The sequence below is a fragment of the Rhynchophorus ferrugineus genome, unplaced genomic scaffold, assembly GCF_030347505.1.
Source record: "Rhynchophorus ferrugineus isolate W39M unplaced genomic scaffold, kcgeb_rfMv2 rfM4, whole genome shotgun sequence".
In the NCBI taxonomy this organism is placed as follows: Eukaryota; Metazoa; Arthropoda; class Insecta; order Coleoptera; family Curculionidae; genus Rhynchophorus; species Rhynchophorus ferrugineus.
The window spans coordinates 59,546,560-59,571,640 of record NW_027472583.1 but is presented as its reverse complement, the minus strand read 5'-3'; the positions used below and the strand labels follow the sequence as shown (position 1 = coordinate 59,571,640).

General features: G+C 31.5%; 1 protein-coding gene across 11 annotated transcripts in view; it reads right to left on the bottom strand.

The window, feature by feature from the left end:
- The window catches only part of HnRNP-K (Heterogeneous nuclear ribonucleoprotein K), a 287,517-nt gene that overhangs the window by 48,746 nt on the left and 213,690 nt on the right, over positions 1 to 25,081 (bottom strand). For all 11 annotated transcript variants that reach the window (XM_076401602.1, XM_076401605.1, XM_076401607.1 and 8 more), the window contains 2 exons: positions 3,225 to 3,297; positions 757 to 870 (listed from right to left, as the gene is read on the bottom strand). In XM_076401602.1, coding sequence (XP_076257717.1) covers positions 757 to 870; positions 3,225 to 3,297 — 187 coding nt within the window. The remainder of the gene's footprint in view (positions 1 to 756; positions 871 to 3,224; positions 3,298 to 25,081) is intronic.

Below are 25,081 nucleotides of genomic sequence, written 5' to 3'. Positions count from 1 at the left end.
CACTCAAAACAATGTTCTACGATTCATTGCCAATGCTTATCGCAACGTAACTTACTTAACTCGAAATCAATGGATATACGAAGTGATCCAAGATTTCGCCTTAAAAACATGAATTGACTTGATTGTGAACTGATCCAAGAACAAATGAAAAATAGTTTTAGCGATCTTGAGGCATGTCGAATTTTACATGGTGGAATAACGGTCTACAAAATATCCAGAAATATAATCCCAGATATTGAACACGGGCGGGGCTATCAGCGCCAACTAGGAAACGATTATGAAGATCTGGCAAGCCGGAGACGTTTATCTGGGATATTATTGAAGGGTACCATCATTGATTTAGTGTCTGACTATCATTCAGTTCAGACGTGCCATCATCGACTGCCCAAGCCACGACTTCAGGTACCACCGCTGCCATCCGATTCTATTTATCTATTTGTAAACCATAACTGTTTCAATTAATTTTACCTACATTCACCGAGCCATATATAAACCTTGAAGTAGTAATGAATTAATTTACAATTAAGATTTTACTAAGCGTATCTAATAAAAAATATTATAAAAAAGCTCCTCAGAATATCAAATTTACGCCTTGTGGATCACTTGAACGAATTTGCGTGATATGTGCAACATCGGTTTCAATTTTTGTTGCAAGTAATACATGCTTTAAATATATAGCGTAAAAACAACGCAGTAAATAGTACGAATAAACAATTTATAGATTATCGAATAAATAAATAGCTTCATATACATTACCTCTCTGATTTCTTTAATCTTCTGTCCTCCTTTTCCTATGATACAACCAGCCAGGCTTTCATGTACCATCATCCTCATATCGATGTCGTTGCCGATTCCAACCTTGGCTCCGTTCTGTAACAGTAAAAAGCCGACTGAAAAACAACCCCTCCTTCGGACACTTAATCTCTAAACACAGCGTTAACCAAATCCGGGATAAAGTCACCTCCCTGAACTATTCTTATCTCGCAACTTCCACAAGCAATTTAAACTCTCGAACGGATTAAAAACAATATTAATTAATATTCAATGGGCGTAAAACCAACATTAATGAAAAGCAAACGAAGCGAAAACCTCTCAAAGTACCCCAAACATAAAACCGAGGGGTTTTTTTTCTCTCTCTCTCTCTCTATCTACCTTTAATTAAAGTGAAAAATATGACCAAGCAAAAAATGTTTCCCCTTCTCAAAAGGGTTAGCGCGATTTCGTTATAGCATCCCTATATTAGTGATATTTGACTATAGATGTACATTCAGAGATTTTCATTCAGAATACTAAGTCTCGTAACGCATTTCTTACATCAAAAGTCAAGCCATAGCGCAGTTGAAGGTAACAGTCCATAGAACTTTTTAGATATAAAGGTAGAGTTCTTTTAGTTGAGACAATAATGTGCGAAGGCTTCATAGTTGAAGCCTGGAGAAGCTTCGGAACGTCTGCAAAACCAGCATTGACCCTGAGAGAGTTGTTTGAACTGTTAGAACCTGGTCAAGCCATGAATTTGAAATGATTTAACAAATCCATTTGAGGGCCGAGCCACTGTTTGCCAAAAGATGCCGTGGATGGAATTATGAGAAAAGTTTTTAAAAACAGACATGCCATTTATAATTTAAAAGTTTAAAGTTCGCACAACTGACTAATCGCCTGAAACTGTAAATGTCCGGAATCCAGTTGGAGCCTGTCTAGCAGTTCAAGTACTTGGAAAAAAGTGGTATCCGCTCTACCGCCGAAGTAATAAGCCGAATCGGCCAAGTTGCAGTAGCTTTTGGTTTTCTAAGATGGAGCATGACAGCTCCGAAAAAGACATTGATCAATATCATCGAAAATGATGTGCAAAATAGAAGACTAACTTTACCCTAGGCCAGACAAGCTGCACCAACAGCAGCCAGGTTGTGAATTAGATATTCTCCTCGAGCGACATCTATGAATTTATTATGATGATGAATTCGGCTCTCTATTGCCGACAATTAAAACAACCATTAAAATGAAACCATTAAAAAGACAAAATTGAACAATTGAAAGGAGTTGTCGTCCATAACACGACGCTACGAATATTAAAATAATGATCCAGCAAATACAGATTGAATGGGGAGTTGCAGATTGAATGCATCTACCATACCGGACTTTGCTCTATTCATATATTACCTGTCCCGAGGTTTAAAAAAATACTTTTAATTGTGTAAAATTGGTTTCAAAAGAGACTTGCAGAAATCACTTATTCAGTATATTTCACTGACGGAATAATAGTTTCAGAAGAATAGTGGTAGAAGTTTAGCGACTGAAATTTAAATGGATAGTTTCGATTTTCTTCACAAAAACATGTAAAAAAATTTCTCCCTTACTTATTATTGTGGACGATACTGATGAAAGAGACGATTCATTTAAATATTGAATAATTTTTACGTGGATTATTTTTGAACTGACGTAAAAATTAAAACTATCTGAGCATGAATATTGCGAAAATATTTAGATAGATGGTCTACTCATTTCAGTTCAGAAGACATAATAGCAGTAATATGGGCATGGTCATAATTTTATGTTTGTGATTGCTTCAAGTTTGTGATTGGGTTATGCAAGAGCGTAAAATCCGATAAGGAAAATAATCCCAGTCACGCCAGTAACCAGGCTGGGTAAGACCGGATGTCTTCTGGGATGATTTCTAAAGTTGGCCAGTCGCCAGTCGGTAGGAGCACCGTGGTTCGGAGTCCACGTTAAACTGTAGATCCAGTCCAGATATTGCCTCTTGCCTAGGACAATCAGAAACATAAATTTACGACCATGCCTCAGCAGGATTCGCAGCAGTAGAAGGTCCGTCCTGTCGCCTTTACCACTGCGTCACCAAGCCGACTGTCATGAAGTTACAGAACTGTCTAAAGCTATGAGGCTAATATCAACTATGAAAATATCAAAGCTCAAAAAATCATTAAAAACATATGACTTATACACTTGGATTTTAAATTTAAAATTTAATTTAATTTTAGCTATTCGCTAAATATTAATAAGCATCATAAAAAACATTCAAGAAATGTTGTTTGTTTTTTTATATCACTCGAAAAAATACCTAAAATTAAATCCCCTAGACTAGATTAGCCCCTTAAACAAATTTAACAATTTTGCTCTTTGAACAGTAACGTGGGGACTATTATTCGTTAAGTTCAAAAAGTTATTTAGAAAATGTGACTCACACCCGTACATCTGGATTTCGTACTCACCTCTTCCAAGTTCGGAATGACATCGTTGATAATGCTGCAGACGCTGTCCATATCGGAAGACAGATTCAGTAACCTGCAAAATAACACGATTAAACACGAGCCACGACCGAACGGGGTCTTGTTCAGTTGAATCAAAATCTATCACGGCAAAAACAATAATAACAATGACGATAACGAAAAGGAAAAACAGTAACGAATTAACAAAGGAAAAAGAAAAACGGGACAATCTTGAATCATCTGAACAAACTCGGTGGTTAAAAATAAATTGTATAACGGGACGTTTGCTTTTTTGTTTGCTTCTGGGGTCGCTCTCGGAGGTCTAGACGGCGTTAGTCGGATAGGCCGATGTTAAAAAAAACCGTTACGGTTGTCTCCACTACGTTATTGGCTGGGAGAGACAAAACAGGGAGAAATCGGGTGTCAATTTTCTCCGGCTCTCGAACGGGGTCAAAAGGAACGGAGCAAATGTTTTCGTTCTCTGCGTGGGAGGGTAGTAAATAAGAGGATCGGGTGAATAATGGGAAATTAAGTAAACAAAACAGTTTGGTCGTGATAATTGTAGTTTATGTTAGTAATCTTCGAGTTAAAATCAAGTGTGCTCAGTTCAGTAATACTAAAAATTATATGCTCCAGTTCATATCCTGTCATAATATCAATGAGCATCAGTAACAGAAAACAGAAGAAGTTAACAAAACATATACCATATAAATAAATATATCATGTTAATATGACTAAGATATACAATTTTGATTAATCAAGTTGGAAAATTACGTTAATCTGAAAGAACTTAACGATTGAATTATTATATAGATGACACTAGTGTTATCATGTCAAAAATGTCCAATGATTAACGTATAATTATCATTTATTTTTTAAAAGAACAATCATATAAGATAATCAATAACTAAATCATTAACATATCATGTAAATTCTGAAAAAAATATTTATATCTATAGATATCATGTCACAGATTCATTATATATTTTAAGTGACATATTATTTCAATGAATCAAATTTTATTATGCCAACTATATCAAGTTAATTTATATGAATAAGATATACAATTTTAATTAATCAAGTTTGAAAATCACGTTAATCTGAAAGATTAAACGATTGAAATATTATTTAGATGATACAAGTGTTATCATGTCAAAAATACCCAATAATTAACGTATAATTGTCATTTACTTTTGGAAGAATAATCATATAAGATAATCATAACGAAATAATTAATATACCACGTAAATTCTGAAAAAAAACAATTATATCTTTAGAAATCATGTCACAGAATCATTATGTCATAATTATATCATGTTAGTTTACATGAAATTCAATTTTCGGCAATATTATTTTAACGAAACAAGTGCTATCATTTTAAAAGTGACTAATCATTGATAGAACATTACCATATGTTTATTAAAAAGAACTAAACTTATATATCACGTTAATACGAAACATGAAGAGTAACTATTAAAATATTCACATAATGTTATCATATGAAAAGTGTCCAATGATTAATACGAAATTATCAATTACTTCTAAAAGAATAATGATCTAAGCTAATCATGTAAATACAGCATATTCATTAGTTGACTAATAACTAAGTACTATCATCATGATATTCATGAAATTCGGAAATTTTAGATAATCATGTCACAGGTCAATTATTGATTTCAAATGAAATGTAATTTCAATAAATCAGATATCGTACATAAATGATATATGTTGTAATTTAAATGAAATTTAACATTTAAAATGTTATTCAAACAAAGCAAGTGTTATCATGCTAAAATAACTAATCATTAATAACATTTCAAGATAATTTTATTAAAATAAAATAAATTATTATAACACGTTAATCTAAAACAAGTAACTTAACCACTGAAACATTATTATATATGTTATAGATATGACGTCATGTTATGCATTAATATTCAATTATATAAATGATTAGTGTCGAATGATTAATGCGTAATTATCCATTATTCTTATTAGAATAATGATATAAATATAGCATATTTATTAATTTAACGTATAATTAAATATATCATTTAAATTCTGAAGATTTGAATTTTAATCTGCATGAAACTTAATCTGTGGAATTATCATTGTTTAATATAACACAAATGTATAAAAATATCAGTTTCATTATCTAGTATATCAACAAATATTAGTACTTAACATATTATGCTAAATCTAACCAAAATCAAATAAAATGTTCTAAAATCTAAAGAAGCAAGCGTTATGAAGTAAAATATACAATTATTAATGCATAATTTTCAGTTGTTCATTAAAATAAATATATATAATGGCAGTTTAAATATAACATAAACTTATAATGTAACCTTTCAACATGATATATTTGTTGTTAAAATGATATGGTTCATTGAAAATTAATTCCAGTTCTTTTATGTTGAAATAAAATGCCAATGAAACGTCATTTAACAAACTAATATATATATATATATATATATATATATATATATATATATATATATATATATATATATTAATTATACTATTGGAATGTTAAATAATTAAATATTAATATGTGGTACATGCAATGTGCAATTTTCATATGATAGAGAAGACTTTAGAATTGCAAAGAAAGTAATATGATTTTACTAGTTAATCATGTTTCATCATTTTATGAATAAATATGCCACATTAACAAATGGTATTTTTAATATATTATCATGTTAAAACTGACCAATAATGCAAATTTATATAAAATAATTGATTTATTATTTATTAAATGAATAAATGCAACAACAAATATGATCGGTTATATCACGTTTTGAAATAAGCCGTCGTTAATATAAAATAAAGCCTTAGATAAATAACATTCCTGATACTGACTTGAATTTAAAATCAAGTGGGTAATCAGTAAATGGGTTTAAAAATAAATAATAGTGGGTTATCTAATCACATTGACACTACATTAAAACAAATAAATCGCATTACGTGTAATGAATAATATACTTATAACTAAAAATATAGCACAGCATGTTTTTTTGGTTTTATCGAAATTTTAGCTGTCATTTGACAAGATGATAGAAGCTATATAATTATATTAAACATATTATTGGAATATATTGAATATTCTAGAAGTCCTTAATATATGATTTTCAATAATTATAATACAAAGTGGCTTTACATACAATCGATTATCTCATAGGGTACTATATTATTCAATACTCGTATTTCTTGAAGACGCTATATCCTCTTCGTCGTGACCAAAGAACTCATTATATCTTCACGATTTACAGCTCACGCTTTTTCGAGCTTAATTTAGTTTCACCAGTTCACAACACGTAGTATTAATGATGATGACGAAAACAATTATAAATTGACAATATATTATAGATAATTTCTTCTACCTACGAGAATGGAATAAGTAATAAATAGTTTGGACATCAAAAGAGTACGTGTTTAAGTAATATTATTTGTGCATTTTATAGAATTGTTAATAAACAGTATTATGTAATAAAATAATATACTACATGATTCAATAAGTTCACGAATAATCACATATTGTACACCATACTTTCTTTCTCATTCAGATAAATTTTTTATAATATATTAAAAATTTATAATAGTGTTAGTATCAGTTATTTTGGAATATAAAAACACGTGGATTAATAGCTATATATCAATATCTAATATTACCATAATGATTATCCAGTTGAATAAACAAAATGATCATCATGCTCCAAGGCTAAAGTAGCAAATTGTTTCGAAAGGATCCTAACCCAGAAATGGTTTTAAAAGTAAAAAAGGGTAAATTTAAGCGAACCTCTTATCAGTTTCTATAAAAACATGTGTACATAAAGTCCAATATATCTATTAGTAGAAGTTGTTTAGTCTACATTAGAATCTCAAAAAAGAATCAGACGTAAATAAAAATATATTTTTTAAACAAAGTAAATTGAGAAGTCAGAAATTATAACATGTGTTCCTCAACCAAAAAGACCAAAAATTTAGTGTATATGCGGTAATAGTATTAAGTGGTATTTGCTTTGGTGAATGAGATAAATCAGTAGAATTTCAGAGAATAATTTTATATGTAATTTCATATTAAACCTTGTAGAAACTGAAAACACTTGTCTGAGAAATTGAACGAGTCAGTCATTCAATTGTTAAATTATATTGAATATAACAAACAATTCTGTTAAAATCATATCTTTAAACTTCCCATTCCTTGTCGCGCCCTATGGTAGGGCAAAAGGCAAAACTTGATGACGACTTTATATATGGGCCATCGCCTTCAATGTATTTTTATTCTCTGATTGAAATGGATAAAATGTAAAATGTTAGGCATGTGTATATATTACAACAGATTTATGTTGTAATATATACACATTAAATTAAAAATGATAATTTCAGTGTTAACGTAAGAGAATTACTGGATGAAAAGCTTGTTTAAACAGCAGATTAACTTATAGACTTCATATGAATTCATTGAAAAGACGAAGGAAAATTAAAATATCCTCCTTGGGCACCTGGGAAATCTGCAATGAAGAACAGAAGCCATCATCTGATTATAAATAATGTTTTCTTTTGTTATAAATAAAAATATCTAAAAGTAAATATTGTATTTGATGGAATGTAATTTCCGACAATAAAAACACATATCTTGCGTTGCCAATTCTACAACTTTTCAGTAAACCCTCGTATTTTCTTTCAGAACATCATCGATCAGTCCAGATATAAATGTAATCTGTGTGCGCAATTTTTTTACGACGCTAAAGTAAATATTTGCCTAAATTATGACCCGGCAACGAAAGATCGGTGCCGTTCGCGAACCAATTTGCCATTTCTCCACACGAGCATATCAAAGAATCGTAATGGAATAAATGAAAACGAACATGAATGCAAAATTGTTGATGTTATAGTTGGCCTCATCGATCTACGATGGATCACGGCCGTAGAACGAAACGCGCTAAAAGGTTTCCCGTGTTCCTGTAGGCGAATGTGTTTGCATCCGGCCCAAACGTTAGCCGAAAAAAGAAAATGCGATTAAAAAAAAAGGATATCCATCCATCTAGCTATTTGTCAATCCACGGGGAGAAACAACATTTAAAATCACTGTAATAAAGTAGTCGAATAGATGTGCCTTTATTTATAGAGAAAGGAAAAAGTAATTCACGTTTCCTAAATTTAATTTTTTTTTAAATTTTCGCCCATTTATTTTGTTTTATTCTAAATATTATATATTGGGGGAAATTGTAGACAAATGTATTTCTATAGTACAACAAGAAACACTTTTTTAATTACATTACCATTCTTAAACAATGAAATTCTAAATAGAGTTGATGTAGTATCATCCGTTAAAAATTTTACAGTTAAAAAATTAAAATATATAGATAATAATCGTTGTAATAACTCAATAAAAATAACCAAAAGCCTTATGTAACCTATCTACTACATGTATCTTATATTCTACTATATACACACAATTTAGCTTAATACCTACCTAAACCTATTTATCTATTTACAATATTATTTTAATTATTACCAACTTTAGATTAGTTTTGTTGGTAATTTTTTGTATGTCACAAAATGATATCATAATTTTTGTATTTTTTAGGCTCGGCACTGACTTCAAAGTGATAAGTTGGTAGTTGTTAAAATAATATTGTAAATAGATAAATAGGTTTAGGTAGGTATTAAGCTAAATTGTGTGTATATAGTCCACACTTTTAACACTATCAAAGGACAATATAAAACTCACAAATTATGTTTTTATAGCTAATCTTTGTGCAATATTACAATTTTACACAAATTTATATTTATGTTTAGTTCTTTATTGAAATGTATGACTCTATATTACACAGCAATGGTCTATACATCTCAGAAACGTATTAAGCCTAGTCAAGTGAGGTGTGAGAATGGTGAAAAGTTTGAAATTTAATAAGAACTAACCAAAAATCACATATAACTGTTACAGTATAAATGGATCCTCAATTTTATTTCCTGCCCGTATTATGCTTAGTGGTTTCCTGCTACTGATTTCCGAAAATGATTAGTTTTCGAACAACCGTCTTCAACAATTCCCATCGAGTTACATTACGAGTTATAAACAGTTACTGTTCAGTTCTGAATTTCTATTTTTTGTTTTAAGATTTCTGTAAGTTTTCTTGCTGGATAAGGATGGAAATATAGTTTGGAAATTATTTGTTTTTCATGTACCACTTTTAAGTATCCTTCATTAATGATGAGCGTAATCATCATATAGATTTATAACCAGAGCTGTTATAAAACCAAATTTTTTAGTTCAGATGGCATAACAATAAATTGTCAATCTGAATTGGTCAAAAATAGATTTCCCCAAGCACCAAAATTACATTAAACACAGTAATTAAATAATAAAGATTCAAGTCGGTTAGTAATAGTTAAAAAATATCTGTTATTATTAGCTAGTGTCGGTCATTATGGTTAATTATATCTTGCGGGGTATAATTTTCAGATAAATTGACGAGATTCGAGTGGAGAAATGGTAGCTATTTACTGACATATTAGTGTAGTTAGGCGAATAAGACGAGAATTTAAATTAAAGTCGTTCATAATTCATGTTACAACACAATAAAACATATTTTAACAGTAATTCCTAACTTGAGAATTTAATTTCATCGGAATAATGTGTATTAAGCACCTTTTTTGTTAGAAACGTTAATTATATTTAAATGAAATTAAATATTTTTTAACTTTTTTATTTCGAAACAGAAGGAGGTTCTATGTTCGGCTGTATATATATTTTTAATGTATGTACGTCGATTTCTCCGTCAATTATGGACCGATTTTCAAAATTCTTTTTTTATTGAAAGAGTTCACTTCCGATGTGGTCCCATTAGAACCAAGTCAGGATCTGATGGGGAGAAATAGAGGAAAATATAATAGAAATCAGTTGGTAGTAGTAAAAATAATATTTTAAATAGATTAATAGGTTTATGTAGGTATTAAGCTAAATTGTGTGTATATAGTAGAATATAAAATAAGTGTAGTATATAGTTATTACAACGATTATGTACATATTTTATTTTTTAAAAAATTGTGTTAAAAATCTAAGTTTGATTATATTTTAATTTTTAGTGAGTTCTTTATCTATTTTCTCGGTCAATTTTTATGTCAAAAATATTTGTAAATAATATGCATTCTAGTAGTTTAGGTTTATCAAAAATACTTCTAATATAAAATTAATTAAAAATGTTACTTGGTGTTATGATGAAGACGATATAAGATCATAGGGTTAGTTCTTCAAAGACCTAAAGTACAGAGTACTAGAGTGGCCTTGATTTAAAAGTTATAATATGTTTTGATAAAGGCAGTAACGCCAATTTTTATATTATTGTTGATTCAATGAACGATAGGGTGGAGTTTAGATCATATCTGCTGATCAGAAATTTTGTTAATGCTGATTTTTCTAAAGCTATCTTAGGACACTTCGCTAATTTTGGATCATCAATGGTACCAGATGGAGATACTACTCTAAACATTGTTATACATAACAATATATAATATATAGGCCTATAAATTAAATTTAAAGGATTTACGACCGATGGTGATGTGTAACCCAATTACTTCTTACTTGAATTTGAATAAAAAAACAACTGAAGGTCATCTAGCAGGTTGCCTTAAACTAAATACAACTTAAGGAAATCTGCTCTATTGATTTCAATATGTGAATATTGTTTTTGATGTTCGAAAAGTGGAAATTATGACACCGAAGACAAAGGGCGTTCTGGACAATCAATAAATGTGAAGATGAGGACTTGAAAGCATTACTCGATCAAGCCATTAATGATACACAAAATCAATGATACGTTCTTTCGAGGTGGAATTCGTAAATTGTCTGAAATATGGGAAAAATTATCGGCTGTCGATGTACAAGACCAACTAGTTGTCTTTTGATTTTTGAAGAATGATAACTGAAAATGGATCTACTATTTTATTAAAAAGTTATGTTCAGTGACCTAGCCTATCCTTACTGTTTATTACTGAATTTGGAGCGAGAATAACTTTCAAGATACACCTGTATCGCCAAAAATACAAGTATACAGTCAATAGACAAATAATTACAGATGGATGATCAGATATTATTTGTTCTCAAATTTGTAAGACATCGATCTGAAACAGTCCATACTACTATCTAGAGTCATTGGATACTGGATATAAAAAAATGATTAGGGTTTTTAAGTTTTTTTTCAACGGGTTTTATGTGAATTTAAAACTTCATCCCTCAAACAAACGACCACTAGACTTCCAAAATCATACACGAAGTGAACAAAGAGAACTGCCGCTGAAAAATACGTTCTTCAGCCATTTATTTCAATTGCTGTTTCTGTCCCGTGTGTGTAAAACTTCTAATTTTATATGTCATCACATATTTTCCAGTAAATTAAGAAGTCTCTTGGCCGGGCGTCAAAATAATTCTTTATACATTTTAGCACATATTTCAACGATATAAATAATATTTTCACGGTGTTTGTCGCGTAGACACACACACACACACACACACACGAACGAGCACACATTACGCGATGATAATTAAATGTAAGACGCGCATTTATTTTCGAATACCGTTGAGCGGTATGAGGTAAATATTTGCGTTTAATAATTTCGTTACGTTCATGTTCAAGAAGCTAATACCCAGCTGTATACGTGCGATTTTGGATATTATGATATATCATGTGTATATTTGTAATCAAGTACTGCGATGTGATATACCGCTGATATAAATTAGGTTGATTTGCTATAATTTCCGGTGTGTGTACGCCATGATATAAGGATCTACTGATTCTCCTTAATCCCATTATGAAAAACACCTGTTTTCGATTGATATTGAAAAATAAACTGAAACCTGGCAAGTGACTTGGTTTATAATACTTAGCACTCTTTTATCACTTTTATGGTTGTATTGCGTTATGGTTTAAAACGGCATTTATTCAAAAAAGTGGTAGAATATATATTTATCAAAATATCTTTCATAATTTTTCTATCTTTCCGTCATCACTTATATATTCTATTCATAAGTTTGTGAGTTATTATGCTAACAGTGACACTACTTTTGTTATTTTCAAAACAATGGATTGAAAACAATTTCGTGTTTTAATTCTACACTGCTTCTTGATGGGAAAAATACCGTTCAAGCAAGGTAATGACTTGAAAAGTGTTATACGGACTCTGCTCCATCAGGAACATTAATAAAACGTTGGTTTGCTGACTGCAAACGTGGTCGTAGAGACACCGATGATGTAGAACGCAGTGGACGTAAATGAAGATACGTGACAATGGATGAAAGACTTATCCACCACTTCACTCCGGAATCAAAACGATCATCATCTGGGTAGATAGCAACTGGTAGCAGGCCTATTTTGAGGTAAAAGATAAATTGTTCTATAAAAGTGATATTGAAATGTTAGAACTTCTCTGAAATGATTGTGTGGCCCTTGATGGATATTACGTTGATGAATAAAGCCAATTTTAAAAAAACCGTGTTTTCTTTGTCGAGATTTGTCAGCTCATGTGTTAATATAATTAATCAAAACTAGTGTCAATTAGAAGGGACAATGTTCGGTGAATATAACGAGTAGCTTGTGACTGTTAATTTAATTAATAAGATAAACTGCAAACATTTATAAGTACTAAAGTAAACATAATTCTCAACACGATTAAGTGATGTCATACATTGATGACTAAGTTGGAAAGGTACATCTATCAGTAATGTATTGTCAAAATATTGTCAACAATGTATGATTAGAAATAGAATTATTTGATATTCAGAGACGAAGCATTTGTTGCTTTAATACTAAAATTAAAATGTTCTGATTTATGTGAAAATATTTATGCGGGTAATGGTGATCAACCCCATGTTAAAGCCCACAAATAATGTATTTGCCTTAACAGTATTAGAGTACATATAAATGAGCATTATAACAATACAAGACGTTACCAAAATTGTGCTTAAAATAATGAAGAACCAATGCTATTTTTCCCAACGTAGTATTATGTAATTTTTATTTCTTCAAAAATAATAACTTGCAAATAACAAGAACTCATTATGATTAAAATATCTAAGTCAGTCAGTCCCATATTGAAACACAACTTATATAATACTTAATAAATTCATGGTAATAACTTACAAGACGTAAAACATTTAATACTGATATTTATTGTGTTCCTCCAGTGCCAGAAAGAGACTTATCGGAGAACACATACTACCTAAAAATAAAATACAAAACGTACAAATAAAAAATGCGAAATATCCCGACGAAACCGTAGAAAATATCACGTCGTCCTCCACCCCTTGAAGGCGAGCACGAAGAAGAGAAAAAAAGGAGATTTAATAAAATTTCGAAAAGGGTCTACGTATACGTATTTCGCAAACAACTTCTTAATATCCGTTTATGAAAGTCGCGATGACGTCGCTCGATCAACGTCGTCTACTTATTCGAATCGGGAGTTATCTGAGGGACCTGGGGCAGGACCGGATTGTTCCGCTCACTTGTGGGACAATGAAAAATGTTTATGTCAGTTCTTTTTAGTAACATTTAACTAGTTCTATATTAGTGCGAATTTAAGTAGCTTAAACCATAAGTTGGCAAACGGGTGTTCTAGTCATGTGAGCCAGAGCCTCAAATCCTACATTTCTAATAGTAATTTCGAGTAAGATACCGTGATGGATATTCAGATTTAAAACTCATCTATTCGAGAGTACTACAAGGTAGTGACTTTGGAACAATAGTGTATTTACTCTACACTAATGATACATACAAAAGAGAGTCGTATAGTAAATTCGTATGTGAAAATAGCAAAATCTTTTTATGAGGCTTAAAAAATGTTCATGTTTGATTGATGGCAATCTGAAATAACACTCAACAATAAACTGTTTTTATATAAACAAATTTTGAAGCCAGTGTGGACCAACGGTGTACAACTATAGAGTTACACAAAACTCTTCATCGCATTGTTAACACCCCATAGTATATTAGAAAGGATGACATCCATAAAAATCTAAGGCGCTCTCGGCCAACTGTGGAAGAAATTAAACGGTTTGCAAAAACAAAATCGTTCCATTATTGCCACTCAACGGAAATTGCGTCAAAAATATCCTAATCGTCTGGTGCATCACAAAACCACAATTTATCGTTTACATGCGAATTTTCGACAGTATATGGTACGACAGCAGACAGGCCTCGTTCTGGAAGACAACGGACGTCTCGTAACGCTGAAAATGGGGATCTGGTGCGCGATAGTGTTGCAGAGTCTTCAGAAACACAAATTCGGAGACGTGATTTCCAGTTACACATTTCTGCGCGTAGTTTAAGGCGAATTTTGAAAACTGATTTGAAAATGTCGCCGTACCAAAATTTAATTAGCCCAAAAATTTCTACCGAGAGATCCTGATCAATGAGTTGAGTACAATGAGTGAGTGAGGTGAGTCAATAAACAGAACAGTCAATCTAGGGGAATACAGAATCTTCAATGAATTCATGAAACATCATTGCATCAACCAAAAACAACTGTATGGTGTGGTATTGATGCTGCGAACATCATTGGTCCCTATTTTGTTGAATATGACCAAGGTGTTGCAGTTACTGTTACTGCTAAACGGTTCCACGAAGATCAAATAAACTTTTTATGAAATCCAAACTGACTTATCTTTTCTTTTAGCAAACTTATAGGCAATCGAAATGGTAGCGGGACTTTTCGTAGAAACCCACGTCGTAGTTAAATATGTGTGAAAACTGTGCCTTGTTTTAAAACAATGTGGAATGCACCACTAATATTACATCCACCTAAAGCTAATTAGTTGCTAGATTGTTATAGTTAACAATAAACTGTGATATGTGTCTCAAATGCTCTTTAGTAATAAATAAAACCAAATTTACTCTATGAATATCGGCCATTATACTTTGATATTTTGAAGCTGGTAAAAATATGCAAAGAACTTTGAATCGGTTAACAAACTGAATTCAACAATTGCTTTTCAGATGATTCTTTTGAATTTCATTGAGATATTTCTGCAGAAATTAAAACAAATAAAAGTCAGAGGGTTTTCTGTTTGTACAATAAGGTGGATATATCAAAACTTCCCAACCAAACTCTCGCAATTATTGAGGGGGCCACCAAACAACTATGCGGTTGTCATGATGAATGATAATACCTTTGTGATAATTCAATTTGAATCATTTTATCTGAATTCAGTGCCATCATATCTCTAGTTATCCGTAATAGAGTCGAGTATCCAACTGAGAACGCTCAGGAAAATAGTGATTTGGACATTTTATTAATCTTTTCAATTTTTAGATGACTAGGGTGTACCTCATCTTTCTCAACTTCAGTATTCATGGCACTAAACATTTCGGGTGTTTTTAGAGAACAGACATTCAGTAATGTTATATAACTCAGCATTTTTAGTGTTTAATATTCCTTCATTAGGGTTAATTAGAGAATATCAATCAATAAGATGATACTTTTCAATAAATTAGATTAAAGCATGATATGTAGAACTATGACAAAAAAATGCCAAAACCTAACATTTATTAAAAAATTGAATAAATGACAACCACACCTAAAATAATGAAACAATATGTTTTATAATGGTGAATTTCCTGGTTAATAAGCACTAAATTAATCTAAATTAACATGTCACCATATGTATCTTTAAAGGCAGTGAAAATTATATGTTGTACGTGATGTTTTACAGCATTCACTATATATTCCGAAGGTATTCACGGAATCATGTCATTAATTTTAGAATGCTGACAAAAAACAATTTCTCTCAGGTTCATTACTTTCAATGAACAAAACCAATTTCTATAAAATATATGTTATATTTATTTAGACATTAAAAAGCTTGATTACTTTTTCAAACACATGTATCAGATGTATTCAGAATATTAAGAAAAACTAAAAGGATTTTTAATTGCAATTAGTAGCTTCTTCTTTGATTCAAGAAAGTTGATGTGAATTTAAAGTGCTTCTTATGTAGCATGATTGGTCATCATGAACAGAAATAAAAAGAAACAAGTTTTATATTACATTAAAATATTCAACAAACCGACGATTGCAGGGTGTGTTATTTTGATTCCATAATCAAAAGAATAGTGCCGCTGAAAGACTGATGGCTTATTTGTTTAAAGTTTGTTCATTTCAATATGTTACGTGGTTTAGAGTTTAGTTTAATGAGTGATGATATAACTACAGAAAATGAAGAAAATTGCTAAGGGAATTATTTCTATAGTCTATCCAATAAAACAGCCAATACACGATCAAAATTTATGACGTCAGAACTGTCGCAATGTTGCCGCGTCAACTTTGACTTCTGGTCTACAGAGCTTATCGGCTTATAACTTATAATTATTATCACATTTGACAACAGGGCCGGGCTGTACCAAAACAAATCGAATTTTATAAATTGATTCGGTTACTTGTTCCACCGAATCAGACAGCATTCGGTCTCTTTTTACCTAGGAGATTTTAAACTAGTAAAAGGAAAAGGAAACATCAGTTCTAAGTTTAAAACAAACATTTTTACAACTACATTTGGCAGTATTTTCGTCGTCTTCTATGATGTGCATTGGCTGTTTTATTGGAAGGGCCATAGATATAAGTCAAGAAAATTTGCTAAATTGTGAAAAATTTGCTTTAAAATATTGGTGTAATGCAATTGCAAAAAGGTAATGAAAAGTTCGTATATGGTGGTAACAAAAAACTGCAGTGAACAACAAGAAGTAAATAAATAAATTAAAATCCTGGAAAAGTTATGCTTTTAATCTGATGGAAATGAGAAAGATAGGTTGTTTCACAAGCTGATAAAACACTGAAGATACATATTTTTTTATATAATCAGAGGTATTAACCTATTTTTGATATTAGATGACATCAACAAATCATAACCCATATACATAGCATCTTCAGACTTATTTAGAGGCATAAAATAAATCTAAATCTATTGATTACTTTAAAAGTTATCGGTTCGTTTTACAGTAAAACAATAAAGTAAATAATGGACGATATATCTATTAAAGTTAAATTAATTTCATGTCCGGAAACAATACTTACATATACTGTAAACTATATTAAACAAGGTTCAATACGATAAAAAGATGTGAAACTGAACATTCTATATATTACTACGCCTTATAATTTAAATCGAAACCATTTTGCTTTGTGCATATCTATCGTGCTTATTAGGTCACTGCGTTTTTTTTTTAATGAAAAGCGACCTTGTAGGATATGGCGAGCACTTGTATTTGTCACTGTGTGTACATGTATGTTTTCAAACACAAAGAAAAAAGTAGATGTTCTAGATTCCACGTCCAAGTTGGAGTAGTGCAAATTATTAAGCAATTTGCAATTTACATTGGGATTTTCATATCTGCATATATATAGTAAATAGGGCACTGGGTCTTGACATTGTACTAAGCTTTCCCAACATGTAGAAAAACGAAGTTTCTCCACACAAAGAAAATAATCTTATTCTGCTATATTCTGATTACTAATTATAGCTAACAGCAGTTAGTTTAAGTAAAATATCGGAAATGTGTTTATAAAATATTAGGAGCTGTGCCGTGAGAAATAGGGATCGAATAGTCTTGAAGAAAATTGGGGAAATCCTTGTTAAAATCCCTTTCCCCCAAGCGTGATTATGGCGACCCTCCAACTTTTTGATACCATTTTTGTAGTACGATTTGTCCTTTGCTTCAAAATAGGTCTCAGTTTCGGCGATTACTTCTTCATTCGGCGGAAATTTCTACCCGGCGAGCTTTCTATACTTTAGATCTGAGAACAGGAAATAGTCGTTGGGGGCCAGATCTGGAGAACCACCGTATTCTCCACATCTGACGGAGGAAGCAATTGGAAGCCCAATTCATAGATTTTTGCCATCGTTTTCACTGACTTGTGACACGGTGCATTGTCTTGGTGAAGCAGCACTTTCTTTTTCTTCAAATGCGGCCGTTTTCGGCGATTTCGTCCTTCAAACGGTCCAATCACGCTATGTAATAGTCGCTGTTGATAGCCCTTCCTTTTTCCAGACAGTCAATGAAAATGATTCCATGCTTATCCCAAAATACAGACGCCATAACATTGCCAATCAACTGGTGCGTTTTCCCACGCCTTGTAGTGGGTTCATCATATGCAGTCCACTCGGATGATTTTCGATTGGACTTCTAAGTGAAACGATGGAGCCATGTTCCATCTATTGCCACATATCGACGCAAAAACTCGAATTTATTACGCTTGATCATCCTCAAACACTGTTCCGAATCATCAACTCGTCGTTGTTTTTTGGTCAAAAGTCAGCTCGCGCGGCACCCACTTTGCACAGAGCTTTCTCATACCCACATATTCGTGAATGATATAATGTACACACTCAGTTAGCATCTTTAGAGTGCCTGCTATTTCATTCAATTTCAACTTACGGTCAATCAAAATCACTTTGTGGATTTTTAAATGTTTTCGTCGGTAACAACCTCTTTTGGGCGTCCATTGCGTTCGCCGTCTTCGGTGCTCATTTCACCACGTCTAAACTTAGCATACCAATCCTTGATGGTTGGGTTTTTCCTGGGGCAGTGTCCGAAAACTCGGCACCAAGTCAAGTTTTTGCTTCAACTCTATTTCTTGCATTCAAAAAGCAATATTTTATCAACACGCGAAAATCTTTTTTATCCATTTTTTTCATAATAACAAAAGTTGCTTGACTCAAAATGCTATAATTCACAAACTAATGATCCGACAGCTGTTATACTTTAGGTTAAGGCCAACCAAAAAACATATGGATATAATTCTAGTAACGCCATCTATGCGTCAGGCCGGGGACTTTTCAATTGACCTGTTAATAATGACAGATGTATCAACAACTTCAGATGATGCAATTAAATCTTTGTATATCCCTCTAAAAACTAGTCTGCACATTCAGGGTGTCATTTTTTTACTTTATGGTGTCAGATATAGGCTGGGTAGTTACTCTTGTTGTTTGAAGATGTTATTTCGAAGAGCTGAAGAAAATTGTTTTAATATCAATAAGACCTTTAATACATATAAAATAATACATTTCTCTTATAAGTTCATTTAAAGGACTATTAAATTTTTGCATCTCAGCTAGAATGTTTACAGTCAAACAACAGGAAGGCTTACCATACGATAGAAGAAGCTAAAGTAGGATTATCGTAAGGAATTATGACTAGAAATGAGAGAATTACAACAGATAAGTGCACATTGAGTTCCCATAATATCAATTACCACCAAGTCTCCCATAATAATGAAGAATATTACTATAGATTAAAAAGAAAGTATTGGTTAATTAAGAATGAATGAATTAAATGAAAATGTTAATTGAAGTTTTCCAAACGATCACATTAAATTAAACACGAACATTAAATTATTCATGTTTTCCTCGAGATCAAAAAGTTTTAATGACATAAATATGAGTAACAAATATGAAGAACATGATTACGATGAACATTTTTTGATATATTAGGTAATACAATGAATAGTAATTATAAAGCATTTAACAAAGAAGACTTGTCAACTATATATAAATATTTGTTGACCAATAAATATAAAATAATACCACTCTGTCTCAAAATACGCGCGATATAAACATCATAATTACGAAGTAATAGAAAATACTGGAAAACGGTAAAAAAAAAGAAGAGGAATATCGCCGGCTGAGAGTGGAGAATTCGACTGGCTGAACAGGGGTAATAAAGCAATTATAATTAGGAATCCTGCGCCAACAATGACGATATTTCCTGCCAGGCACAATCGAAAATAATAAAGCAAATGAAGAAAATGATCGTGTTGTCTTCAGTGTTACACGTTTCAATTTATTCTCTAAACAAATGGATTCATTAGAACATAGACGGGCGTAATTCTATTTTAATTTTGTTTTAGTAAGAAGAACGGGTAACGATGACGAATCTTGGTCATTAATGAACATTACAATGTTGCAGGAATGCCCTGATACTTGGAGTATTATTGATTTACGTTAAGAAAAGGTCAATAACCCGTATCAACAATACAGTTATATCAGAAACCTTAAAATTTGGTTAAAAAAATGTTGTATTAGTTTGGATTAAAAAAAAAAATCACCAATTAATCATTAAACGCTCTTTAGAAGAAAATCAAATCTGCTCTATAGTTTCCTCGGATGGTAACCAAAGTTAAGAGAGACTATCCTATCTTTACTGGGATATAACTAAATAAGAGACAATAAAATAAAATACAAAAATTGACAAGCATCTATAAAGTTATAAACAGTTAGCGATGCCTCCATAAAAAGGAACAAACAATAGAGAATATATAAACTGTTATGTTAGCTTCTTTCAACAAAATCTAAATTGTTAATACATAATAACATCTTAATCCATAATTGCATACTAACATCTGTATGATTATATGGTAGAGAACTATGGAGTCGTCCTAGAAGTAAAAACATAAAAAATATTCAAGACTTTCTTAGATATATACGACAATGCTGACTTGATTGGTGATCTGGGTATCTCTACAGATAAGAAAGAAATTGACAATGTTGTAGAAAAGAGTTAAACTATGGCGACCAGCGTAGAAAAGCAGTGTGCATATAAAAATGATGTGTAGAGAAGTAGTAATAATTTTAATAAGATAAACTAAGGAATGGATCTCCTACTACTACTTGAATTCTCATCATCACAAATTCAAATTCTCAATTATTCCGAATTTAATTAGATAAATTTATTGAGACGTTTATAACAAATATTCTAATCAACAAATAATTCTGGTAACTTTCATGGTTACGTCAATAGTTACTGATCGGAAGAAGATATGTAACTAATGAAAATCATCGAGACCTGTATTTTTTGGTTTTCGTTGAATGACAAGGAACAAACAATTCCAGAAAAATGGTCATCCGAAATCGTTTCTTAGTATTAAAACCTCCATATCTTAGTAACTTTAATAAAATCGAGTTATTTGTGTGAATTAATTGAACCTAAAGTCTTCATAATACATTTAGTTGACATTTTATTATTTTTTAAAAATAGTTTCTTAATATCTTTTGCAGCTAATTGAACAAACTAAATCAGTGAGATATGATGAGTAAGTGGTATGAGATCTATTTTATGGATTAAAGAACTAAAGAAGTCAATTAACATTTCTTGTAAAAAGTTGTTAAACCAATTTACCTAAATCACATTATTTCAGTTTAGATTATGATTCCAACTTTATCAACAGTGATGGCAGAAGAGTTTCTTGGGTCTACTAAAGTGTATATGTAGTATTAAAATGTTCTTTCTGCGGCGTATTAAAGTTTTTATAAGGGCCGTTGACTTTTGATTCAATATTGCTCCAGCTCTGTTGTTCCGCTCTCATGTAAAACACGGAAAGTTCGAAGATCCCTTTTGTTGCCCAAGAAGCCTGAAGAGAACTTATCTCCATACAAGATCCAATAATGAGCTCTATAGTTAATTTTATGTAAAATTATATTAAAATTTTCCTTCACATGGGCTAAATGAGAAACAGAATAAAGTACAAGCATTTGTATTACGTAAAAATACACATTTTAAAATTATTTATGATATTGAAAGATTAAAATGTGAGAGACTACTGGGTGATACGACTTTTTGATTATCTTTTTTAAAATTCAGATTTTAGTTGAAATTATAAGATAATTGAATTATGCGATAAAATATACTACCGAATGACTCTACCTTCATCTGAAATTTGTATATTGCCAGTACTGTTTTTAATCAAGGAACTATTCAAAAATGTTAGAAACATCTCTTTTGTAGCACTGTTAGGAGACAATTACGATCGAAAGCGGATATTCTTATCAGCGTGTTCTTAAATTTTCCTGATTTATTGAAAATGGTGAACCCTTATTGACATTTCTTGTACTCCAGCTGATATCAATTTATGGAAAGAAAATAAACAGACGAATGATAATAATAAGAAGAAAGGTATGAACACTAATGACGATCAGGACCTTCCCAATGAAGTTAGGAGTAGTGACTGAGCCACAAATTATAGAAGTTCTTAACCAAGCTTTAGATTGGTCTGAAAAAAATAAGTATCACGTCCAGATATTTTGGCTCTTCGTAAATTACGGACGTAGGTGTTAATATGGATTAATATATGTAGAATGTAGGTGAAATTCTTGTTTAGTTTGTTATAAATATATGTATATGCATTAACAAAACGTTTATTATTCAAACTACTTAAATCACGTTAGCAAATGTAAACATTTCGGTAATGTGAACACGTTCTTTTGATATCTTTACGAGGCTAGCTATCTTACACAACTTCACATGGATCATTCAAAACGATTTTGTGAAGGTTTTTTTATGTTTTTTGGTGTTACCACCTCATTAGGACGTCCACTGCGTTCTGCATCATTGGTGTCTCTACGACAACGTTTGAAGTCAGCAAACCAACGTTTTATTGTTGATTCCGATGGAGCGGAGTCCTTCTAACACTTTTCAAGCCATTACTTCGCTTGAACGATATTTTGTCCCATCAAGAAGCAATGTAAAATTAAAATACGAAATTGTCTTTGAAGTAGTTTCACTCTTGGAACAATAACTCACAAATGTATTAGTAGAATATCATGAGATTTTAACAGCTTTCTTTTGAAGGTCAATACTAACTGCAAAAGCGGCGAATTTTCAGCCCATTTATTATATATGAATAATAAATTATGAATACGTGTACAAACTACAAAGCTCATCATTTGGGGAACTGTTCGTCATACAATAGAACTACATTTAGAAAATAGCCCAGGAAAAAGTATAAGACGTAACGTAATATGGCCTCTCATATCAAGACGAAATAAGGCAGCGGTTGCAACAAAAGAAACCTGCTGCTCCACAAGCTATAAACCCGGTAAGTGGACCAATAAAATAGTTTTCTGCGAAACGTTAGAAGCAGTCGAATCCAGACGGTGTTTGCCGCTGCAGTAAAAACCGCTTCGCTACAAGACGAACGATCCTGAAACCAGTCAGGTCACAATGCAGGAACAGTAAAAAGGACCGAACCCTTTGAATGAAACGTCACGTCATTTTATACTTTTCAGTTTCAACTTTGTAAAAAAATAAAGTACAAAATGAGTAAAAGATATAGTTGGTGTTTTTTTTTTTGAATATTATTAGATGAATGTGTATGATATTACACGAAAAAATCACTTATTGTGTGATATTCACTACTTGTTAATAATAATGGTGGAATCACATTAATTTACTCTATGATATGATTTTTTTAAAACCAATTTACCTCATGATTTTTGAGGTGGCTGAAAAGTAATTTTTAAAGTAAGAATAAATTTTATTAAATGAATAATTTTGGTTACTTGTTGTAAATTTCTGCGGAAGTCCATCTGAAGGTATACTGTCGGGTGAATATGACGTGGTACTTCCCACTACAATTTGTTAAACTATATCTTAATTAGCTGGAAAACATAATGCTTAGCTTTATCCCATTTTAAAATGAATGTTCTTAAAATTAGAACTTAAAAGACTTTTATCACATCTGCCAAATATAAGCAAAGACATTAGAAAGGATTCTTTTAAGAAAGGTGGTTTCATATTTGTACAAGTAATACATATTTTTAAGTATGATCAGTAAAAGATCTGAAACTATTAACATTTAGGCTGAAGGGCTTCACACTTAGTAGTAATCAGAAGGTGCAACGTATGTACTGTATGAAGCAAGTGTATAACATGCTACATTATTGTGGTATATTTTGTTAGTTGCATTCATTCCACTCATAAACATATTCCATCCACTCATAACAAATACACATGATTTTGAATCTAGACAACTTATCTGGGCTGTTTAAAAGGTAAATTGGGTGGCCGAATCTGAATCAGCAGCCTATTTTTTTTAATTAGATATAGTTTTCAAAGTATTTAATAAATCCATTGTACTACTATTTTTGACCATTTACTGAATTATAAAGAATAAATCAGAAATGAACAAAGGTTGAAGTGAGCTTTTCATACTGCTTGGGGTCTGTTTTAAGCATCAGGATCCAACAGTAATCGTCCATAACTAAATGGGTTTCATTGCTCGCCGATGATGAAGACGATGGCATCTTTTGCCTCGTACTTGAACAATGGATCACGTTTTGCGTTTGTCACGAATTATCTAGGTTTATCGAGCAAATAACGTCTATAAACGTAACAAAAACACTTTGAAAATACTTTTCAACAAGAAACCAGCTCCAAGTTATGTTTAGTGAAAAGCCATCAGCTGACAGCCATTATAAGAGCGCAGTGCCGCCACTACAAGAGAATTCGAAAACTAGAACAAATCTTGACGTACGGAGTTCGAGGAAAATAACGTTAGAATCGTTCTCATCCGCTCGTGTCCAAAAATTGACCGGAACTTATGATATTTTCGGAAACAATATTGTCAAAAGACTCAAAGAGATAACAACATTTATGATAATTTCTTTAAAAAATATTTCATTGTTAATAATTCTTTCTATATTGAAATATTCTAATGAGATAAAATTCATTGCTGATTATTTTCAAAAATGTGTCCAGTATCTGACACATGAACTGGACATATTTGATTCATTACCTTTGAACAAATAATCTTTAGTCCAGCAATACACTATTCACATCGGTTATTCATTCACTCAACATGGCATAGATATGGAGAATTACTAGTTCACAACTTAATAAATAATATGATTGTTATACATACAACAATTAATAAAATATCTTAGATTATCTGAAATATCTCGTAAATCAACAATTCCTTCTATCTTTAGACATAATTAACTACCGTTCATTTGTTCCAAGATGTTTTCACCAACACATGGCGAAGGAACCGATCACACTTGATTCACGAACACTGAACAAACAGCTATT